The 24,508-nt window shown below is 45.9% G+C and overlaps 1 protein-coding gene across 1 annotated transcript in view; it reads left to right on the forward strand.

Moving 5' to 3' along the window:
- The window catches only part of LOC308150337 (connector enhancer of kinase suppressor of ras 3-like), a gene marked incomplete at both ends in the record, with an annotated part of 51,124 nt that extends 26,907 nt beyond the window's left edge, over positions 1–24,217 (forward strand). The window contains 21 exons of the mRNA XM_080523181.1: positions 1,462–1,503; positions 2,703–2,822; positions 3,036–3,095; positions 3,954–4,022; positions 4,397–4,543; positions 5,951–6,075; positions 7,099–7,286; positions 7,449–7,535; positions 8,383–8,642; positions 11,311–11,348; positions 13,228–13,270; positions 18,664–18,717; positions 19,312–19,351; positions 20,123–20,292; positions 20,652–20,725; positions 21,519–21,590; positions 21,977–22,044; positions 22,269–22,393; positions 22,660–23,020; positions 23,673–23,866; positions 24,020–24,217. Coding sequence (XP_080379307.1) covers positions 1,462–1,503; positions 2,703–2,822; positions 3,036–3,095; positions 3,954–4,022; positions 4,397–4,543; positions 5,951–6,075; positions 7,099–7,286; positions 7,449–7,535; positions 8,383–8,642; positions 11,311–11,348; positions 13,228–13,270; positions 18,664–18,717; positions 19,312–19,351; positions 20,123–20,292; positions 20,652–20,725; positions 21,519–21,590; positions 21,977–22,044; positions 22,269–22,393; positions 22,660–23,020; positions 23,673–23,866; positions 24,020–24,217 — 2,535 coding nt within the window. The remainder of the gene's footprint in view (positions 1–1,461; positions 1,504–2,702; positions 2,823–3,035; positions 3,096–3,953; positions 4,023–4,396; positions 4,544–5,950; positions 6,076–7,098; positions 7,287–7,448; positions 7,536–8,382; positions 8,643–11,310; positions 11,349–13,227; positions 13,271–18,663; positions 18,718–19,311; positions 19,352–20,122; positions 20,293–20,651; positions 20,726–21,518; positions 21,591–21,976; positions 22,045–22,268; positions 22,394–22,659; positions 23,021–23,672; positions 23,867–24,019) is intronic.
- Between the last annotated feature and the right edge of the window lie 291 nt (positions 24,218–24,508).

The raw sequence follows: 24,508 nt of genomic DNA on the forward strand, positions 1-24,508 counted from the left end.
TGGGTTCCTGAATATCCCTTGGGTATTGTTGGGTCAAGTTACATTGTTGGCTAAACATGAAGGTGTGTTGAACAAAGTGGCCTGTAGGTCATCTCAGAGTATAGTGTCTGAAAACATGACATCATTCTTCACACATTCCATTATACATCACCCTCTACACAAACACATGTACTGTATCAGCTCCTGGTCATAACTGTGTGTTTGTGGTCATCCTCTTACCTTCCCCTTCTCTCTCAGTCCTTGTGACATAGAGGAAAAATGAGAGTTTGACACAAAGGTTCATGGTGATGGCATGTTGTTGTCCTTTATTCTGTTGTTCTGCTCAGTGCTCAATTAAAGGTACCAAGTCTAAGGTAGTTTGTTCCCCTTTTTCATTTGATCTACAGTACATGGCATAATAAGTACAAAATACATTTAATCCATGTAGTTCCTGCTCTTTTTAATTAAGAAATAAATGGAAAAACAGGCTATATGAACAGTACGAATAGGGTACAAAAGTAATAGAATAATTCCTTCTAAATTCAATTACATTACATTATCTGGATGTAATCAAAATATATCCACATACCGGTATGTTGTTTATAGTGTAGTAGGAATCATAGGGAAACATTATCTAGATGAAATCAAAAATATATATATGTTGTTTATAGTGGAGTAGGAATCATAGGGAAACACACAAAAAAAACACACCCAACAGTGGCATCCTCTGACCACCCCCCAACTAGGGGCCCATTCACCAACGATGGGACCCCCCCCCCCCCCAGTCCTCCAGCTGTGAGATGAGGCTGTTCCCTCAGCTGTGAGCCCAGTCAGGCCCAGGTGCAGTCTGAGATGGCTGGGGGACCCTGGGAGAGGGCCAGGGTAGCAGGGCTGCTCTTAGTTGACACTGCAGTGACTGTAGTAGGATGTCCCTGGCCTGTCTGTTCCCTCGGAGCAAGTCACCCCTGCTACTGGGTCTTGCCTGTGTCTACAGGGGGGTAACCCGCTTCTCTCTCAAATGCATGGAAACCCAAGTGTTCAGTGTTAGGTTCTTCAGATGTCTCACTGTTCCATTCCTATCTATTAAATACAAATGCTGTCATTTGGATGAGGATTTCTTTGGTCGAGCTTGAAATAGGTAGTTCCTAAAACGACGGCCACCACCTTGTGCCCTCGACTCAAGGTTGCGTCTCTACGTGCACGGCGCTTCTCTGTACACTCCCCGGTAGTTTACTGTAACCCCACACTACATTCTACAATTATGTTGTCCTGTGAGTTTACATAGATATGCAATTTGAATGTAAAAGCTGTTTATTTGTGGCTCTCCTCCATCACCCTCAGTCCTATATCTGGGTCTCTGACGACATCATACTTACCCTACCTCTATACTTTGTTTTTATTTACTTGTCCTGTGGTAAGTGAACCTCTTCCTGCCTGGTGAGGAAGCAGCATATCTAACATCAGTCTCTTCTCTCGTTACAGGACTTCACTGTTTACGAGATGGAGGAAAAGATACTGGAAGTGGTAAGTACTGCATATCTCCTCCTCCTCTCTCTCTATTATCGCTCTCTCTTTTTTCCCCCTTCTCATGTAAACTGCGGAATGACTTCCTATAGGAGCGCTGGAGAGATCTGTTTGAAGGTTTGGCTGTGGGCTATCTTTTACACGGAGGTCATGTGACATGCTTTCAGCGCCGTCTCTGTTAGTTAGTGCCGCAGACAGGAGTGTAGCCCCTCCGGTGGAAGAGGCGTCTCTGATACGCCCCCTCCTCGCCATCAATCAGCGTTTCCTGTCGCTGACACTCTCCAGACTGCTAGAGCTGACACTGGACTTCCTCCTTCGCAGACACCCTCAGTGAACCCAGCTGCAGCCCTCCACAATAGATGGGCCCCTCTCTCTCCTTTATTCTCTCCTTCTCTGTCTGTCTCTGTGTCTCTCCCCCCCCCCTCCCCCCCCCCATATGTAAAGCCTAAATCTGTTCTATTCTTGAAGAGCACCACTACAGCTGTACCTTAGTGATCCCTTCCTTGTTTGCCTCGTTCTTGTATTCCTGTCCAAGGGGATTGTTTATGTACTGACGAGTCAGCAGAAAACTAAATGAGCTCCCAAATAAGGTTGGTTTAACGTGTCTATGAGGCTTGAGGCTTGTTACTCGCCTGAGAAGAAAAGGCTCTTTCTTCTGCAAACGTCACCAGAAAAATGCCCCCCACTAATGATGACAAAGTGTTGAGATTGTCCTTAATGATCTGGTGAGGGAAGTGGGGGAGGAGGGGGGGGACAACAGGGATATGGGGGTGCCTCTCCCTCCTGTTCTCAGTACTGGTGTTTTGAACCTGGTGAACCAGTTAATAGCACTGTAATGAACCCCTCACCTCGCCCCCCGCCATCCCCCCTCACCCCCTCCTCTTCCCTGGGGGTGTGATAATTACACCAGAGTGACACACTCATCAAGCGCTGCCCAACCATCTCCCGCCGCCTGACACACAGTCAGGGAACTAACACTTGTTCTGTGACAGGCGTTAGATAGACTATCAAGCAGTCTCATGACGGGACATTCAATTGTTGGTGGTTACTGAGTAATCATAGCCATCGCTAAAGGAAAGGACCCAGAATCCCGATGAACGAGGCGAGAGGGTTCACGAGATGATTGTTTTGTTTTCATTCTTTCGTTTGTTTGGCTTTTCTGAGTAACTGAAACGGCTGCCCTCCTTTTGACGTTGCAGTCCAAGGTCCTGAACAGCATCTGTGACCAGACCGTGAGAACCACCTCTGACCCTTTGATGAGCCAATCAGCGTGCTTGGATGAAGTCCAGCTCACCAACATCAAGCCTGGGGAGGGACTGGTGAGGAATGCTAGGGAGCTTTCCCCCCCCCCCCCTATTCTAACCTCAAACAAATACTTTGTTCCTAGCTTGCTCTGTCTCACAAGTTCAAAGGTTAGGAATGCTTACAGAATGACTCAAACATAATAATTACACGTTATCTCGATTTTCTCATGTTCACTGAACTTATTTTTGCCCTCCAATGTGAATTCCCGGTTTGTTGTATTTTTTCAGGGTATGTACATCAAATCTACTTACGATGGTCTTCATGTCATCACGGGCACCACAGAACATGTAAGTATGGCAACCACAGAGGGACAATGGAGTAGATGTCACTGAACTACCATTCCCCTATTTTCAGTCCAGGAATGGAATTATCCATTAGGAGATGAGGAAAAACACCTCTGAGCAAAGCGATCACAGATCACAGAGCTTCTCATTTTTCTATATCCATCCTGTTGGTATAGCAACTCTAATGTTATGCAGGATGCACCAACACTAGTAGGTTTGTGCCATGCTCTGAGGGGGAGGAGGGACCGCTAACGGTGGCCTTTGAGCAGTATTTCTTCCATCTCCAAACCCACCCATCCTTCCTCATCCCCCTCTTCCTCCGTTTCTGAGGGTGTGGCTAGGATACCAGCACAGGGAGAAGAAAAGGGTTTAGGTGGTGAATATTAGCATCAATAATATAGTTGTCGTTCCCACCTTCGTCATCCATTGACGACGATAATAAACTTCCAACTGCCAATAAACCAGACCCCCCCCCCTCAGTGAAGCAGTGTGACTAACATGGGAGCAGAGTTAGCGCAGTCTGATTCTCACGCCTCCAGGCGTTAACAGTGAATCAAGCCCTTGTTCATCATTAATTATGAATCATTAATTCATTTGACACTGGTACATAATGTGACTGCCTATTCATAAAGAGGGTGTTTGTGTTTTGTCAGAATTGTGTAAAATGTATATATTTTTTCTGCGGTTCATTAAGCAGGTCTGTTGTTTAACACCTGTGACGACGACAACAAATCATACACCGATAAAGGAGGAATGATCTCGGAGCTAATAAAGATGGTGTTCTGTCAAGCCAGAGGTTTGTGTTTTAACCCTTTTCTTCCTTTGCTCTCTCTCTATCTCCTTTCGCTGCCTTGTTTTCAGTCTCCAGCCGACTTGACGCATAAGATCCACGCGGGTGATGAAGTGATCCAGGTCAACCAGCAGACAGTGGTGAGTGAGCACCTGTTTCCTCTGACACCTGTTCTAACACCAGTACTTAACACCTGTAACATCTGTACCTCCCGTCACCAAATCCACTGGTATGCCCAAGCCCATTTAGTAACCGAATGACTTTGTTTCCTGAAGGGGAGATTTGTGTTCACAAAATCTGTTACGTGCTTGTCTTTAAGCGAGTCCCTTAAAATCGAACCCTTGACATATTCTGCTGTATTTCTACAACCACTGTAGGATTCCTCCGGCTCACTCTACTCTTTAACTTCCTGTTGTCGCTTTCTGATGACCTCACAGTTGCAATGGTTCAATGATATACCACACAGACTGAGACCCCCCCCCCCTCCTCTCTGTGCTGCTATGTGTTGTTCCAGGTGGGCTGGCAGCTGAAGTACCTGGTGGGCAAGCTGAGGGAGGACCCCAAAGGCGTGGTGCTGCTCCTGAAGAAGAGGCCCACTGGCTCCACGGGCTTCACCCCCGCCCCCCTCAAGAACATGCGCTGGAAGCCTCCCATGTCACAGGTGCATACCACCCCACTAAACCCCTTCATCTTCCACCGTCAATGTTCCAACACTTAACTAAGGCAGCGTTATTGTTGCTATTGTTTCGTATTGCCGACCTACTGTCAAATATAGATTCAGAGGGAGTGGGGTTGGATGGAGTGTGGCAGGCGTGTAACGGCATGTATAGAAACCACCCAGACGGGGCTGTGGCAGGGAGGACAATGCAGAACTGTTCTTGGTTCAGTCATGGCAGCCAGAACAAAACAACAACACGTATGATGAAGTCACTCAGGCTTAGTGGATGGCGCTGGCAGCCAGTGGCCCTCTGAGTCCACAGACACAGGATCTCCTTGAAGGGAAGGTGCCAATCTCTGCTCTAAAAGTGGATTGCATCGGTGTTAACAAGGCGTTATGATTGCAGAGGTATGCTCAGTGAAGTATACAGTAAATTCCGTAGGCTGGGAATTCCTAGGGGTCCGAGCATTGACTTTGACTTTGGTTCGTTCTCGACGTATAAAACAATGATCTCACAATAGTCTCACGAAGGGTTTGTATTAGGCTGGGCACACCCAAGAAGGTCAAAACCCCAATGATTTCTGTTCAAAGGAGAACAAAATTAAAGTCTCAAAGGGGTTCAGACAAATCCCATGTTAATAAAGTTATATAACGGTAATCCAATTCGGCGTTCTCTCCTATGCGGACAAATTAGACCTGGCTTAGCTCTTAGGCACAGCCCTAGCACCTGAGCCCTTGACTGGGTATACACTAGGGAACAATAGGCTGTTGTAACCTAAACTCTGGCATCGTCCCATCTTACCTCTCCAGAGGCAGCCGTCGACACCCTGGGAAGATCAGATCAGACGATATCAGATCAGAGTAGACCTCACCAAACAAAGGGCCTTTCATAACAAAAACAGACTCTTCTGGACCTGTCCGCCACCTTGTTTGAACAAGGTGTCGAGAATCCAAACGATCCCCCGTCTCTGTGTGCGATAGGAAGTTCTCCAGGACAACAAAGATGGCTATAGGGGGAGTATGAGTGTTTAGAAGTGATAGGATTTTGTTTTTTTGGTCTGATCCAGGGTGGAAAATGGATAATACACTAAGTAGTAGTATTTTTAAACTGCACCCATAGCTGTGGTTTATGAGTATGACTTATATGTATGTTGCTGGAGTTATTTTAGATTCCTCTTAAACTCTGACCATTCCTCCAATAGGGAGGTATAGATTTAAAGAGACCCAGGCATGTGTCTTTCCATAAGGGGGCGCGGGGGGGGGGGGGGGGGGGTTCTTGAGGTAACCATACATTTTTGTGATGTACTGTATGCTTGGATGCTTGCCCACCATCAGAATGTGGAATATGGAATGACTCATTTATCAATGACTCAATAACTGATTGTGTTGTGTATTTTTCTTTTCTTTCAGAGCACACCTTCCATGACCAAAACTCAGTCTCCAGGCAGCTCAATGGACGGGTCCACCAAGAAGGAGAAACCGGCCATCTTGGACCTGTACATCCCCCCTCCCCCCTCCATACCCTACACCCCACGGTGAGTAACTAGTCTGTGTCCCCCCCCCCCACACACACTTCCATAAACTCTCATGTTATGATGACCACAGATCTAGGATCAGATTACCACAACCCTCAATCCTAACCTCAAATATCAGATCTTGAGCCCTGTTCCAATTGGCGTAAATCGGCCCTTCCTTCCTCCCTCGTTTACTTGAAGTAATCACTGATCTAATTGTGATTGGATTGGTCAAAGCCAGCTTTTCATTGAGTTAGCTTTCGCAAGTCATGTCACGACAGATTACTTCAAGGAAGAGAAGATGCATTTCAATACTATTGGAAAAGGGCTCCTGCGTGAGATGTTAGGGACAAGTTCTACCTACCCACTCCCGTCGTGGACCTTGCAACGTGCGAGCCTCGTTGTGCGCCCACAGACGGCCCCCCCGCCACCACATCCCCCAGCAGCCCCTGGCTTTGAGGTCTGGGATAATGAGTGTGTTTGGGCCTCCCCCTCTGATGACTCTCCCCTCAGCCTGTAAAAACCCCCACAGCAGCAGCACATTCTGTTCCGCCGGCCTCCTCCCTCCCTCCTCCCTCCCTCCCTCCCTCCTCCCTCCCTCCTCCCTCCCTCCCTCCCTCCCTCCCTCCCTCCCTCCCTCCCTCCCTCCCGCTCGCTAGCTCGTGCCACCGCGGACGTTATGCAACCGCCTTGTTTCATCTGCCTCGTTGTTCTCTCTTCCTCACTCTGCTATGATGGAGGCGGTGAGAGGAGAGAGAGAGAGAGAAGGCTGTCGCGGCATTCATTAGGTTTGCCAGATAGTGGCTCAAATTCAAACACGTTGCTGTTTATTGTTATGGACAACAGAGGAAACACATGTTTGTGTTATTTTCATCTCTCTTCTCGTGTTCTCTTCTACATGAACATATGACACTGACATCGATGAATATCAATATGTTGTGTTCTATATGAACATATGACACTGACATCGATGAATATCAATATGTTGTGTTCTATATGAACATATGACACTGACATCGATGAATATCAATATGTTCTCTGCAGAGAGGGGAAGACGACCAGCTCCTACAGCATCAGTAAAAGACCAAAGGGTTCAGAGTCGCCCAACTCCTTCCTGGACCTGGAGGGTCGGCGACGCTTTACCGTCAGCGACTACGACAAGATGGGCGTGATCTACCCCATCGAGGCCAACGTGGTCCAGCCCAGGATGAGAGAGCGCAACCCCTCCCGTAGTAAGTACCAGTTCAAACAGTCACCTTAGGTTCACTTTATGTGAGACAATGACATGTTGAGAGCTCTTTTCGGGGTTATGAATGTTGATGGATTGACCTCCACTTGATGCCGTACGAAAGCATTAGAAGTCAAACCTTTTTAATCCTGCTCTCTCTCTGTAGGTAAGCCCCGCCCCCTCTCCATGCCGGTGGACACCTGTCTCGGAATGACAGATCCCTACTCCAGGCCCTGGCCACAAGGCCGGAAAGGTACAGTACCGCATACACACACTCTAACACACACACACATACCCACACACCACCCGTCTCCTGAGACCACAGAGCAACAATTTAACCACCAGAAATTGAGTTGACCACAATCAGATTATCCAATTCACACGTTCAACCACAAACCGCTAAGAACACATGGTAGACTTTATCTCTGTGCTCGAGCAGTGACCCGGTGTTGCTATAGGCCTACATTATGTATGTATGTGAACCCTTTATTTTCACTATTCAGTGTTTACGCACAGATGGTAAATGGACTGCACTTATATAGCGCCTTTATCCAAAGCGCTTTACAGCAGCCTCTAATTCACCCATTCACACACACATTCACACACCAATGGCGGCATGCTACCATGCAAGGCGCCGGCCCGCTCACTGGGAGCAATTTGGGGTTCAGTGCCTTGCCCAAGGACACTTCGACATGTGGCCAGCTGGGGCTTGAACCGCCGATCTGCCAACCAGTGATCATTAGGCGGCGGCTCTACCTCCTGCGCCACAGCCGCCCCCTATCCCCCTAGATTTATCTCACAATCTCTCACTGCTGGTGGCCCAATTACACTGCGAGGGAAATGAAATGAAATGAATTGGCCAAGATTCCTGTGTAATAATGTGTCGTTCCATTGCCAACCCATACATTGCAATAGATAACAAGTGTAGAATCATTGGCTTGTTGCGTGCCAATGCTTATGGTTAATTCTAGATTTGTTTCATTGTAAGGGTGTCCTAAATTGACCCACTCTCAATTGCATGCGCATTGTGAGTGACATCATTAAACGCATGAGGTCTCAAATTTAGGATCTAAATGTCCCTCTGCTCTCCCACCCTCCAGGCGAGGATCTCCTGTACAGGTACCTTAGCAACGAGCGGATCCCCACCATCGCCGAGGAGGTCCCGTCTGTGGCGCCGCCCTACAGGCCGGCGGGGGAACGCCACCTGGTCCGGGGCGTGGACCGCATCCGGGGCAGCCGCTACTTTGGCAACGCCGACCTGCACAACAGCGCCACCATCCCCTACCACCAGGAGGAGCCAATCAAAAAGAGCCCCGTAGCTCCTGCTTCCAAACGCCCACCGGCAGAGCCCTCGCTACTGGTCAGTTGGATCACGCGGCTTAAGCTATTGACTCACTGATGATGCGCTTCCTGTCCGGGGCTTCCTGTTCCTGTCTGTTGTCTTCCTCAGTGCCTTTTTTTTTTTGTCGGGGCTGTTTGCAGTGGGCTCTCCTCCTCCTCCTCCTCTCCTCCTCACGCTCCCTCTCTCCCCTACCTACCCCACGTGGCTACTACTACTACTACTACTACTACTACTCCTCCACCACCTCCTCACTGCGTCACATCACCTCCCTAACCCGCCCCCCCCCCCCAGTCCCCACCAACTACCAATCCCATCAACCCCCACAGTTTCTCTGGAAATGTTCAGATAAACATAGGAATACAAAGATAGGAGTACTCATTGAGCTGGCTGCTACTGTACACCAGGACCTGCATGAGAACGTGTTTAACGTTGTGTTGGGAGGTAGAGGGTAGAGGCAATGAGGAAATGTGTCTCTGTCTATGCGAGGACAAAGGGAATGATTCAGGTTTAGGACATATTGGCCAAGTATACCTTTCGTGGACTCTTTTGTATATTCTTAAGTTATATCATCATGTTATCAGCGAGATCCTCCCCGCTCAATTGTTTGATTTATTTTTAACTTGCCAAAGTGTTTTGGAATTTTGCTTTTTTATTTCTAATGGTGTGCATCTTCTGTTATTATTTACCACAGTGAATTGATAGAGAGTAAAAATAAGTCACCCTAGGTGTTAAACTGTACTTATTTTGAATTGTAGTTTGTTTTTTTGTTTGTTTTTTAACACCATCATGCTCTTGTTACCATTCAGTTGAAGCATACACTGCCAATGGTTGCCTCTTAAAAGCTATGCACATGAGAAGTATATTCCGGGCAGGTGACAGATGGATGCTGCATCGGCTGGTAGGGGAACACTGAACCAGATTTGAGGTTCCGACGTCACCAGCTACTGTTTGCTCTGGGTCCAAAGCTATGCACTCTGCTGTCTACAGTGTTGTCCCTCTCTTGCCTTGTTAGGCTACTCTGTGATCACTTTTCTTAAAAGGACCTACTCACAGCGGTTTGTCAACCATTAGCCTTTTGAACTGTGTACTGAACAGACAGACCTGTTTTTGGAGTCACTGGCCAGTTAGCATGGCCTTCCGTTATCAACACGAATAACCTAGATGCTATGGATAGATTAGCGCCACAAGAGTTAGACTGACAGTATTATCCAAAACCACATGTCCAAAAATATGTAAAAGAGACAATTGTACCTAATATCTGCCTTTTGTAAAGATTTCGATAGTATTTTATTAAAGGTGCAGTTGATTTCAGTTTTCATTTGTATTGTCTTCATTTTTCTTCATCTGTTCATATTAACTAGGAGAAAATATGTTGATATGTTGGTGATCTTGTGAAAGTGGTGTCTCATTTGATAAGAATATCAGGAACCTCCACACTATTCAAATATAAGGTGTAAAAACTGCTACCCTCAGTAGCTTTTCAGCCATAGAAGCTGTCAAAAGGAGCACTTTAGGGGAATAAATGGCCGGCCTCTTAAGCAGGCCTGTTCCAGACATTGGTTTATATGGTTTGACCTTTGAGACTGAACTCTTCTTCTGGGTTTTAAACATGTGGTGAAACTGGATAGCCAGGCTCATTTTACCTCCTGTCTCTCTCAGCTGGCAATGCTTATGTAACTATCTTCTTCCAACTTGGATGGATCTCAAATTAGGGGTAGAAATTAAGCATATGTTGCATTATGCTGTCATATTGTATTGCTTGACATATTCTGTCTTTTTACCAATTTTATATCTTTTAACCTACTTTGCTCACAGGCATCATTGTGTAATTTCCTTAAGTAATGTTTGCAATTGCGCTGTAAAAAAAAACCCTCAATGCTTGAAAAGAAAACCTACCCTCACATTTGTACATCCAAATAATGGTTATTAATCCTTCGATCAACAACAATTCATTAATCTTTCCCCCTTTCTCCTTCTCCCTCTTTTTTTTTCTCTGTGTTGCCCTGCATGATTTTACTGGTTAAGTGAGGCCTCCTTTTTTAATCTGTCCTCCTCTCCTTCCCTCTGCCCTGCCCTAGCCTGCCCAGCTATGGCAGCCTGCGGTCATGCTAATCTGCACGTGCTGAGTTTCTGTGGTGTCCAACAAACTACAACCTGCTCTTTGCTTTAGCGTCGTCTGTGTTTACTCACTTCTAACAAAAGCCGCAGCTTTGCATGCCGTCGATGTGAGAAGGGAAAGATCTGTGTTGAATGATTTCCCCTCTTCCTTTTTCTTAGCAGGAGAAAATGTTGATGTGTTGAATGATATTCTCTGCTTTTTCTTTCAACGTTTGCTCTGCTTTGAGGGGAATCAGCAATTTTACCACACAACCTACTATTAAAGAAAACATGTATAGAACTAACTGCTTAAAAACATCTAGGAAACTCCCAAATGTTTTGGCTCGTAATGATGGTTAAGCAATTCATAACAAGCCAAGTGAACAGCTACTGTTCAATGGGACCTGAGGTACAATGACATGAAAATTACCTTTCAATTATCTGGGCTAACACAGACCAGTGTGATGGGCCACATGGCTAGAAGATCCAGAGAGATCAGATCAGTGGGCCGGTGTTGAAGGTGTGTTAGTTAGGGTATGGGTGTGTTAGGCTGTGGGTGTGTTAACATGGTTCTCTGTGTCCATCACAGGTGTCTGACTGGCACTCCAGCAGTGGATTCCTCAACAGGTGGGTCTTCATCATATCACATCACTCCTAATCACCACACCAACAACCCACTCCCAGTCACCTATGGGTGAAGTATGAGTATGAGGGATAAAGTTCAAAGGGCTAGAGTACACATCTCAATGGGTTTGGTCTCTTCCCACACTAATAGCAGCCCAGCAATCAGTGTGGAATCTTCTTTCAAGCAGGAAAGGGTAGGGTAGGTCGGGTGGGTGGGCTGACCCTGATTTTTACGAGCAGTGAAAGTATGCGGTGGAAAATGAACCGTGATCCTATTACGGTGTCAGAGGACGAGACAACAGACAGACAAACAGACACTGCTGGGAGACGACAGGCGAAAACCACAGTATCACAAATAGCGTAGAGCACCACAAACATAACATTCCTCGAATGAAGAACATTGAGATGGATAGGACTTATCGTCATTTTTGTTAGGGTTAGTCATCTTTCACGACATCACCACCCATCGCGTCCGATACCAAAAACCTCACCTCAATAACATCCTGAAGGAGGAATCTTAATCGGAGCACAAACCGTTTCAGTGTTATGACTCATCACCACCTCCTCATGCAACACTGTTACTGTCGCTCCATCCTACTCTCGACGAGGCACTGACGGAGGAAACAGTCTCCCCGCCCTCCTCCGCTGGGGGTGTGTGACTCCCCCTCATTAACACTCTACTGACTAAACCACCCCCCCCCCCACACACACACACACACACACACACACACATACAGTACACACAAATGATTTTTTTAGAAACCCACTCCCAAATTTCGTTGTTTGGTACCTGTACTATATCAATGACAAATAAAGACCATTCATTCATTCATTCATTCATTCATTCATTCATCATTCATTCATCTCTGTCTGTTTGCCACACTCTTGATGAGTGATCACATACAGACACATAACTGCCACAGGCCACACACGAGCATGAACACTGCAAGGTACACATCCTGCATCCTGTACACATTCACAGGTGAACACATTCCAGGTCACAGCGGAGGTGCGTGACAATGATATGTATGACTCTCCAATTGATCCGTTTTTTTTCCGTACACATGCATAATGTAGCCTGTGAAAAGGGCAAGATCAGGCACATTTACGTTCCTACATGAACTTTACTGGATAACATTAAAACACGTCATTGTTGTTGTACGGCGATGATAAAGCGGCGTTCTTTGAAAAAGCAGAGGCAGACATGTCCACAGAGATGTTAACTGCCGAACTACTGCTAATAAATCTCACCATTATGCCTCTGACAGCAACCCATAGGTTGAGGGAGGGAGCTGTGAATTATCTAGATTTATTGACGGGGCGGGGGGGGGGGGAATCGACAGGCAGGAAAAACAAGCTTTAGATAACTTCATACCCTGAAATTGCAGGGCGAGGCCTGTCGTGTGTGACGTAAATCTATGTATTTTGAGCATTGGGCGCTAATGTGTAGCCTATGTGTGGCCTCCCTGAGGGAAAACAAGCCAACCCCATAACAACCCACAAGATCAGTTTTGTCTGAGTGAAATTACATATGAAAGTTAACTGAAATGGAGCCTAGGTGAACATAATGAGTGCCTGTGTATGAGCTAAGGATGCACTAAATATGTGTTGGGAGATTTTTCCAGCTCACCACATTTGTCATCCCAAACTAAAATGGGAGTAGTAGGGTCTGGAGTATATTTGAGGTGGATTACATGGGGTCAAAATAATGGTTTGGACTAGTCTTGTCATGTCTGTGTACAGTAAATGCTAGATGGCGGTTAATGTTACACGTGACCCCTTTTTGACTTTTTCATTGGTCTATCTTGCTGCGCTGAGTCTCTAATACTGTCTCTATTGTATCCCCTCCTCTCTCTCTCCTCTCCTCCTCTGTTTTCCCCAGATACAGCCAACCACATATTCGCTCCTGGTCATTCTCTCAAGCGGTAAGGACATATCTGTTGCGTAGCCTGACCACTAACACAAACTCCTGCTCTAGTGGCTTACAGTCCCACCTCAAGCCCTGGTGGATACACGCACACACACACACACACACACACACACACACACACACACACACACACTTATAGATGACAGATGACTGATGATGACGGGCCTCTAGGGAGAATACAAACATATTTTCAGATGTGGCATACATATCTCTGTCAATTAAAGGGGAGGTTTTAGAGATCCAATCATTCCCAAAGGAAGAGGTTGGATTACTGAGGTGGTTGAGCCCTGTCTCTCCCTTTAACCACCAGTGTGTGGTCATAAAGAGAGAGAGAGAGAGAGAGTGCGAGAGAGAGTGCGAGAGAGAGAGAGAGAGAGAGAGAGAGAGAGAGAGAGAGAGAGAGAGAGAGAGAGAGAGAGAGAGAGTGCGAGAGAGCAGTGTTATGTGAGGAATGCCTCTGGCCTTGACCTTTGCTCTTCTGTCAACAGTGGGAGAATCTAAGGGCCTAAGGAAGACAATCCCATTATATCACACAGAGAGAAACCAACACATGCATACACACACACACATACACACACACACACATACACACACACTAAACAACTTAACCACTCTCCATGTCTTTCTCATAGTCCTCTTCATCACCTTCTTGCTTGAGCTCCTCCAGTGCCGTTGAAACAATATTGGCTGCTAGCTATCCAGGGAAGTGGCTATTCTACAGGAAACGATCAGCAGGAGGATATAACCTTCCATTATGTCCCTAAAATGGATGCTAGTGGAAATTGATCCAGCACTTATTGGCCATGACAGATGTGGCTATAGAATTACCTGAGGGGTAATCGGAACATTCAGTGAGACTTGGAGAGACCCTCTGGGGAGAACTCCCCCCCCCCTCATCTCCTCCATCTCCTCCCCTCATATTCCAGAGTGCCATGAGCTAATGTCAATCCCTCTGTCAGACATAGCATGCATTACACATCCAGCGGGGTCAGGTACGCGTATGACACACAGAGCCGCTGGTGACAAGAAAACAAATCACGAGCGCACATGGTTTATGGTTTCAAAGACTTATTATTGTGGCAAACAAGGGAAACCTTGACCTCAATGTCAAACCTGTCAAACGGGGAAAAATAGCTGAATCTATATCAGCCATCTGTGACATTGTTTTGGTTGTTCCCTGTGAGTATTTATAGTTGGACAGGACTTATGTCGTGTGTGTGTGTGTGTGTGTGTATGTGTGTGTGTGTGTGTGTGTGTGTGTGTGTGTGTGTGTGTGTGCGCGTGTGTGTGTGTGTGTGTGTGTGTGTGTGTGTGTGTGTGTGTGCGCGCACGCGCCCGCACGTGAAAAGAGGGCAGCCTACGTAAATTTCCCGATTTGCCCGTCGTGTACGACCCGTCGCAGCACTCGAAGAGTTAACTCAATTTGTCCACTGTGTGTTAGCGAGCTGCGGGGGTTGTGCCAGTGCCAATGCCAGGCAACTGGGCAATTACCATAAACAGGGTCTCTCTTGCGGCGGGGGTCGGTGCCAATCTCCTCTGAGTCCCACAACACTGAACAGCGTAGAACCTGATACCCTCTCCCCACTGCCCAGCATGTGAGCCCCGGAGTAGAGAATGGCCACTCTGTGTCGGCCAGTGAAACCCCCCCCCCCCCGCTCCGGAGAAAAGGGCCCGAGGGATATTAGTTAAGTGCCGTGACAATTCCCAGCATGGAACATGATGGGAGATTTAGCCTCACAATGGTGTGGCGAATCCACATTCCCATGAAGGCTACTGCTCTGACATCAGTGGTGGAGAGCTCACCCCCATTTCCCCTACAGTGTCTTTTCATGTACCCAAAACATGCTCAGCGTTAAGTCATCCCAATGCAACTTTTGTTCCACGGTGAATGAGGACAATAGAGGCGCTGAGGCGACGTTGAGGGTAAATCTTTCAATTCCATCGATCTGATCCATATGAAAAGCCAAAGGCCCCAGTTTGTAATCTGGGGATGACAATGGGGTTAATTGATATGGATGAGAGAGAGAGTGTGTGAGAAAGACAGACAGAGACAGAGAGAAAAGGAACTGTTTACTGTGTGTGTGTGTGTGTGTGTGTGTGTGTGTGTGTGTGTGTGTGTGTGTGTGTGTGTGTGTGTGTGTGTGAGAGAGAGAGGGGGGGAGAGATAAGAGCAAGAAAGCATGTGGCCTTCCACTGTTTGGGTGCATCGGGGTATGTCATGTGTCATGAGCCCTGTGAGGGTTGAGGTCAGGGGGGAGAGAGAGGAGCCCCATTATGATAACAGCCTTCCTCTCCACTGTAGCTCCAGGAATGTGCCTCGTTCACCGCTGTCCTAGCACACAGAGAGCCCACCACATCCGATCTCATGAGCAGATAGCTGCTTCCATCCACAAACATTGCAGCCTTAGTGCCTTCATGCATGCAGACAATGTTATGGCTCCAGCTCGAGCTTCCTGCAGAGAGTGAGGAGTGTTGATAGCAGTGCTGCAGGCTCCCTGCTGTCCGATTTCCTCACAGAGAGCCATAAGTGGGCCTAGAGGACCCTCTGCTTGTGATCTGACACATTTTTTCTTTCCCCATTTTCCCGAGGCACCTCCGTAATGGTATTGTGAAATTGTTCCTGATAATGGCTTCAGCAGACTGAAATACTGTATCAGCATGCTGATGGAAAGTCTTGTGTTTGCACAAATGATGAATAGTTGAATTGTACATTGAGTTTATATATGGTCCAACGTCTTAATGGCAATGTAATCTAATTCAACAGGTCCATCTATGGAACAGTTTCTACTCCAGTACACTCCTCCAGTGGACACATGATATGATAGGCTAGACTAGAGGGCCATCTAGTGGTTACCTGTAGCAACTGCGAGGGACATAAGAAATTAGGATGAGATGCAACAGTATTTGAGTGAATTCTTATGTTCGCAAAATAAGACTAGTTTTGCCTTCGAAGTGTCTCGAAGACTCCCAAGTGGCTCTATATTGACAGCTCTTGGTCCGTGCTAAGTTTGTTGGAGGATTCCATTCGTATGTAGTAGCGTGATGTTGGCCAAGGTATTCGCAGGTTTTCGGCGTTGTATTCGCGCTAAAATACGCGTTTTGACATCTTGGTGGCAGGTACGGTATGTAGCGTTTGTGCTTAGGTCTTTTTTCAATTAGTTCAATGCATTAGGCACATCTTTTTATTCCAAATTTAGTTTGTTTGGTTCTTCAGAATTCTGCTCCCAGGCCTAAAATGTCATGTCAATTTCGTTTCCATTTTCATTCCATGCAGTCCAATCCATACATGTTGTGCCTTCAAAGTGGCGATGTTTTTGGCATGGTAATTTTGGCCCTTGGCCTTGGCCATAAACACATCTTGCTGTATTTGCACGTTTGTTTTTATGAGATATCTGATAGGCCTATGCCATTTTTTTTTTTAGCATTTGACTCAACAAATGATATATAATTATTAGTGGCCTAACCAGTTTATTATTGAATGGGTTAACCAGAATGTAGCTTTTGAATGAATATCTTCGCACCGGGGCTCACACAGAACCTCCAGAGCTACTTTTTCTTATCAACAAATGATAAAGAAACTGGTGCAGTTAGTTCACTTGTGGTTTAGGGGACTGGAGGTCCATAGACAGAAGTGTATAGACCTTTTGTTAGGGTGCAGATGTGGTTAGTAGTGTATCACTCATCTCACCGTCATCGCTTAGCTAAGACAAACGGAAGCAGTGTGATCATGAGAGATGCAGCATGTGTGTTGTTGAGCAACACAGAGAGAGAAGTGAATACCAGTCAGCCTAATGATTATTACTGTCAATGGCTAGTCATAGTGTGACTGAGGACCTGGCGTATGATGGGGCTATTTAACTGAAGCAGGACTCTGAAGTGAACACCCCTCTAACCTGGTTTGAAAGGAACAGGTACAGACTCAGCACTTTCTTTGTTCTTTTGTTACTAGTAGTGCAGTTTCATGGTTGTACATTACACTTCTGCAATAGAGAATACAGGCAGAGTTGGGTTTGAACTAGTGACCCCGTAGTTATGAGGCGAAGTACAATACCATCTGTGCCACAAAGGTTCAGTCAGCTTGGCAGAGATGGTAGTGTGCCCACTGCCCACATAGGGTGAGGGTAGTCTACAATGTTGCCTTCCTAGTTGTACTACATGGTTGGACTGGGAGTGGGAGTGCCGGTGCTTGAGAGAAGATCTTGAGTGGGTTTTTTTCTTTAAAACTTTAGTATCTCAACACATCCCTGTACTTTCACCAGTGGCGGCTGGTGCTAAACATTTTGGGTGGGGCACAGCAGTGTTTCCTCCAGGATTTTTCACATTAGTGGCGGGGGGGTCCTCTTTCTTTTTTTTAAAAGTCTTTCACTGACTGGTTGCTTGCATTATTTTGAGATAAAGCTCAGTTCATTCATGTAGCTTTTACCAGAGAGGCGCTTCATCGATCACCTCAAATATTGTGCTACCTTTCATTTTAAGGAAGTCAAGCCAGCTGAGGAAGTTGGTCAATAATGCTTGTGCCTACGAAACAGGGTTTCCTCAGTCGACAGCAGTGTCAACATTTGGTTGATTTTTTTTTATACTATTATTATATTGTATTGTTTACTGAGGAGCAAGATTCCAAAGCATGTCACTATATCAATTACATCTGTAAGCGATGTACGTGACAAATACAATTTGATTTGATTTGACATATCCTCATATTAAATTCATATTCACTTTTCTTCAACAACATTGACCTTTTCGGAATCAGTTGAACTGAACTATAGAAGTAGGCCTACGATAGTAGTTTTAGGTTCTGGGTCAGGGGTGAAGTGTATTCGGGTGATGTGCTGGAAACCAAAGGGTTTACAGTAATCCTGTGAAACTGGACCTGTGGGTGACACGCAGCTATAAAGGGACAACAACTTCTCCATAATCTGATGTAATTGTCTCTGAGTCAGATGATACTAATGGAACCTTTAACCACGTAGTCATCATGTGTGGCATGATGATACCTACTGACTATGGACTTAATGTTTCTTATTGGTTTCTTACACAACGACACAAACATTGTCAAGTTATTCAAATACAGGACTTGTTTTGGCAGAAATCATGGAGAAGATTTCCTAGAAATGTAGAATTAGAAGTTACAGAGGAACAATACAAAGGGAGCAATTATTTTCCTTCGTACGGTATTTGTGACATCACTTCCTTTTAATATGCTGAGAGCAGCATGTTTGTGTTGTTTTATCTTCTTCTTCTTCTTTTTCAACACTTGGTATGATTTCAGGCACATGATACAATATCTCAGACTGTTATGACTGTACACATTCTATTCGTTCCGATAAGGTATACAGTAAACATGGTTTATTCTGAGGTCTGTGGCTGAACTGGTTTTCCTCCCAACAGGCTGCCTTCCCTATATCTCTGGCTCCCTCTATGGCCGCTGATGACTACAACCCTGTAAGTAGAGTTTGATCTCGAGTTACCTCTACTTCTGAGGCAAATGGTTGAAATTGTCTTTATTTTCTGTGACTCCTTTACATTGGCTCTGACGTTCAGACACGTCCTGTAGCTAGCATTAATGAATTGTTTGACCAGGACTTTCTCGTGTGGTGTCATTACTTCTGCTTCTGCAATCTCGTGAACCTTTTACAATGTTTGTTTGATTTTTATAACCAGAGATTCCACTGTGAGTAGTTGTTTATTTATTTGTTTGCTATCAAGTATATATAAGTCTGTGTAGTATACAAGTCAAGTCTGTATAACACATTTCTTTGTTATCAGAGAGAGAGAGAGTAAGAGGGAGGGAGGGAGGAGGGCGTTTTAGAGTGAGAGAGAGCGAGAGATAATTGTGATAGAGCGAGAGAGTGCGAGTGAGCGAGAGAGATTCATGTGACACTTCTAGTGAGAAACAGGATGTACCAGATAGAGACTACTGTATGCTGAGGTGGTTGTGTGCGACAATTTACTCTCACTGCCCTATGAGCAGTCCTGGACCAGTGAACCTTATGGTAACCTTCTGACCTCACCTTGGTTCTTCTTCTGTTTTCGAAGGTTTCCCTGAGACAGAAGTCAAGGAAGAAAAGTCGAGGAGGTAAGTTGTTGTCACGCAGGGCTGGCTCTGCTGCCTTCTGCCTGCTGCCTGCTGCCTGCGGCTGTGCTCTCAGCTGTAATTTCGGCCCCTGATGTGGGCGTGTGGGAAGTGACATGGCAATGAATGTCTGTGGGGGCTTGTGTTGAAGATGCCTTTAGACAATGCTCAGTTAGAGATTCTGGTATTTTAAGCTCACTGTTCAGTGTCAGGGTGCAGTGTGCATGGATGCATAGTGTGATTGGTGTGTGCGAACCCTCGTAGAATTTGAATATTTTTTTGTTGGATGATTTACATCTAACAGGTAGGCTGAACATGGTTGAAATAGGTTATATAATGTGGTGCAGGCGTGAATATGATTTAATCATCTGCAGATGTTTGTCTGAGTCTATGAAACATAATGGAGTTTTCACAAAATCTTGTTTTTGCATTTAGTTTGACCTTAGTGTATTTCAATGTCACAGGGCTTGTTCCAGCTTATCTTGATCTCACCTCGTGGGTTTGTTGTTAGTTTGCAATAGAGCGGAGCTAAGTGATGGTAGTCGTACCAAACATTTTGTATCGAACCATTTAATGATGCATGCTTGTCTGTGTGAGTGAGTGTGAATGTGAGTGTGTGCGTGTGTGTGCGTGCGTGAGCGCGTGTGTGTGCGTGCGTGTGTGTGTGCGTGTGTGCGTGTGTGTGTGTGTGTGTGTGTGTGTGTGTGTGTGTGTGTGTGAGAACCTATGTCTGTATCTATCCCAAATTCATAATGTGGTTGTGTGTTTGTCCAGGCAATGTGACAATGAGCAGAAGGAGAATCTCAGTGAAAGAGTTGGGCCAGCCAGACCATCAGGGCTGGCTCTATAGGAAGAAGGAGGGCAAGGGCTTCCTGGGCTTCAAATGGAAAAAGTACTGGTTTGTCCTGAAGAAGACGTCCCTGTACTGGTACACTACTCAACTGGTGAGTAATGCTAGTGTCTGAGTCATCCTGTCATTGCCACAGCTGTTCTTCTCAGTGTGGCCCGTGTCATTGCCGGAACAGAGGCAGACTGGCTTGGCGTTACCAGTATCTGGAGGTGTCAGTGTCAATGTGTCAACTTCTGCTAAGTAAGATGTGCATGACTTACAGGCATGGAGGAATGAAGTCAATGTTTCACGCGAAACACACATTTGGAAAGATTGAAAGTGAAAACAAGTGATATGTTTCATGAAATTGTGTGGGATTGTTAGTTGTTTTCAAGAGTTTGGAAGGGAATTCCCTTTATCAGAGAGAATCTGTTAATAAAAGGCAAAAAATAACGACCATTGTCTTCTTTTCAGGCCGAGAAAGCAGAGGGTTACATCAACTTGACAGACTTCATGATCGACAGAGCGATGGAGTGCAAGAAAAAATAGTAAGTCACCTTGGTCTTTATCTCACTAAATGTTTGTGTGAAAACAGTCAGTAATCATTGATATAGATTTGAACTGTCCGTGTTTAGCTATACAGTAGGTAATCGCAACCATGAACTGAAAAAAGACCACCATCTGTCAAAATGACAGGAAGTCATTGTGTTAGTGAATATCTGTAACTTCCTGTGCACTATGAGAATCATTTTTTATGAGGTTTTAGTGCATGTGCTCATGCCATTGTTAAAGGGCAAATCTGTAATTGGTACATACAGTTTTTAAGGATCTGTGCGGTGCTTCCATTTCCCTCTCAAAATGTATCCATATAAAATGTAAAGGTCTGGGATTTTTATTGAAACAACGTGTGAGGTGATGTCAGCTTCAGTTCAGAAAACCACAATGCATTTCCAAACCACTTGTTTCACTTCCAAACCGCATTTCTAGTTCGCTGCAGTATTTCTCATGTATGCTATACAATGTGAGAAATACAAATACAAGAGATGGGTGACTCACTTAAATGTTTTACTTTAAATTAATAATTTATAGCCATTGATCCATCGCTCTGTATATTTATAGCCATTGATCCATAGCTCTGTTACATCTCTCCAGCCCCATCCCTCAGCTGTTAACCAAAAGTGGCGGGGAGCCCGCTTTACTTTTGTTTGAATGACATATTGCACCTTTAATGCTTGCTGTTCACTCAATGGTTTAATAGGTATGTAGACCATGTTTAGCAACTGCTCTGCTTTCACTCCAATGATGGTTTGTGTGGATGTCTCTCTCTGTCTCTCTCTGCAGTGCCATCAAAGCCTGTCACCCACAAGTCATGATGTTTTACTTTGCGGCTGAGAGCAACGAGGACATGAACATGTGAGTCACGTGTTAGGGAGGTGGGGGTACAGTCGTACAGGGTACAACTTACCTGCACAGACACAGACACAGTGACCAAACTGTGGACACACATACAGTACAACAGTTACATATAGAAACACAAACGTCACAAACATCTGTCCTAATGACAGTTACACACATCTGTGATATTTGCGTCGACCAAGTGTTTAAACTCCAGCAAAGTTTTAAATATTCCTCATAATGTGACCTACCTGTCCTCATAATCCTCAATCTTCGTTGGCACATAAATGTTTTCACTCTGAGCAGTCTTCTCACTAAGCATTTGCTATGGAAGCTCTCCCTACATAATGTTTTCCAAGGTTTCTCTTCATCATAGAGAGGTTGAATGTGACTGTCTGTTGCAGATGGTTGAATAAGCTCGGACTCGCTTCAATCCAATATGAACCAACAGAGAGCAACAATGCTGCTGCTGGTAAGACCTCATAACCAGACAATGATTTATCAGCTATGCTCCATTTCACAGTTAATCAATGCCTGTCAAGAACAAATCGGGAAGTATGTAATGTGTGTTTGTGTGTGTGTGTGTATGTGTGTGTGTGTGTGTGTGTGTGTGCGTATGTGCATGTGCATGTGTGTGTGTGTGTGTGTGTGTGTGTGCGTGTGTGTGTGTGCATGTGCGTGTCCGTGTCCGACCAGAGTGTTACAGTGAGGAGAGTGATCACGAGGAGGCAGAGACCACGGAGGCGCCCCCTCCCCCATACTCTGAGCAGTTTAGCCAGGACTCTGTGGATGTGGGTGGTCCACCTGATAGTGGTCATCAGGTCAGTAGACACTGGGCAGCTGAGAGGGTTCTTACACAAGTAAATGATGCCAACCTAAGCTACAGGGTGAGCTCAATGCCTGTTGACCTAAACAACAGGTCACATCAATGCCCTTGTTGAGGAGACGTTATGCTGACTCAACTCACATTGTGGACGCTGAGGTCTTCTATCATTTGACAACTCTTCACTTATAACAGCCAATCAGTGGCATTGTTCTAGAAACAGGACTGTGGTTCTCTGACCTTCGGTATGTCTCCGTCTCCCAGGGCACCCTCCCTCCGCCTTACTCCTCCCCGCTCCCCAGCGAGGCCAATGGCTCCCTCTCCTCGCCTGTCAGCACCATGACATCACAGAGCTCCGCCTCCTCGCTGGCCAAGCACCGGCAGTCCTGGTTGGACCTGGTCTCACAGGCCTCCCCTGTTGCCGGGGAGACGGTGGTGTGCTCGGTGCAGGTGCACACACACCGCCCGCCCCCACAAGAGAGGGCGGAGGAGGAGGAGGAGGAGACTCTACACCTCCACCAGGAGGCCACGCCCCCCCAGGACTCCCCAGAAACGGCAGCCAGCGAGGAGCACCCCATTCCTGGGGGTCAGACTCTGGTGGCTATGCCAGGGATGGAGGAAGATGGTAAGAAAGTGCTGAAAGAACACAATATTTTGTCCACAATTGTGTATTATTGGCTTTCCAGAGAGGTAGATGTAACATGGAGTGTTGAACACATTGTGTCCACTTGCTACAGGCAACCATCAGGTTTAGGCATGAATGAGTGTGTCGTTCAAAGCGGGTTAGAAATTCAGTTCAACCATTGGGCTGGATGGATGGATGAATGGATGCTTTTCCTCTGTCTTTAACATGATATTTTACATCGAGGAAACTGAAAGCAGTAGTTTGGCGTTTGAGGCTTTTTAATGAAGAGAAGTGCAAGTAGACAACACTTCCTGTGGCTTCTGCTTGCATAATGTGGCCGCTTCTGTATTCGGCAGCACAAATAGAAACTAGGATTTGTGTCTGCTTGCACATCCTGGCCTGGGCTAGGGCAGATGAACATTGTTAAATATCTTTCTTATCCTGTTTCTGCCATTTTTTGGGGGCTGAAATACACAGATCTCATGTCTGTTATTCAAATTACTTTTTTAGTCAGTTAATTCATGCTACCTCTGGTCATTCTATAAGATCATGATGCTAAGCTGAGTTCAACTTATAGTATTGCTTTGCACCAAAGGTCAGGTGCAAAGCAGAAATGTGAAGGTTTCTCAGGTTAATTGTGTATCTTTTCTAGCAGGGAGTCAAGAAGCCAGCTCTGATGAAATGGAAAGACTGTACATCCACCTGAAACAGGCCAGCCTCTCCCCGCTAGGAGACCGCAAACCGTCCACCAAGCGGGACTTCAGAGCCTCCTTCATAAGGCGATGCAAAAACCAGAGTGTCAACGACAGACTGCACCTTATCAGGACCCTGAACAGCACGCTAAAGGTACATCCTCTTCCTTGAAATTACGTTTTCTTTTCAGGTTTTTTTTCCACAATGACTACAGAGATGACAGTATAACATTTATTTTTGATCAAGCATTTTATTTCTCGTTCCCTTGAAACATGTTGTTCACACACTCCCTCTCTGTTGACCCAGGCTAAGGAGGCAGACCTGCTGACCATCGACCAGGTGCTAGCTGACCCTGGCCTCACATCACACAAATTCAAGGAGTGGAAAGAGGCCAACACCCCTCTGCTCCAGGAGATCTGTAACCAGGGCCAACAGGGGGCAGCAGAGGAAGAGGCTCCTGCAGCAGCAGCCGTCGCTGTCTCTGTCATTGAGACCAGCTTGTAAGACTCACTGCTACTCAACTCAGGCCAGTGTGCTACGAGGGTTACACACACACACACACACACACACACACACACACACACACACACACACACACACTTCCCTTTCTTCAGAATACATAGGAGAGACTCACACTGCCCTTCCTTCAGAAGTACATAGGAGAGACTCACACTGGCTGATTTTCAAAACACATAGGTTAGACCTATGTGCTGAGAGATGTGCTGATGTGCCTCTGAATGGATCCACGATGAGGTGATGGTGCCTACTTCAATAGAGATGGTGCATGTGTAATAA

This window comes from Nansenia antarctica (assembly GCF_963989245.1).
Source record: "Nansenia antarctica genome assembly, chromosome: 1".
In the NCBI taxonomy this organism is placed as follows: domain Eukaryota; kingdom Metazoa; phylum Chordata; class Actinopteri; order Argentiniformes; family Microstomatidae; genus Nansenia; species Nansenia antarctica.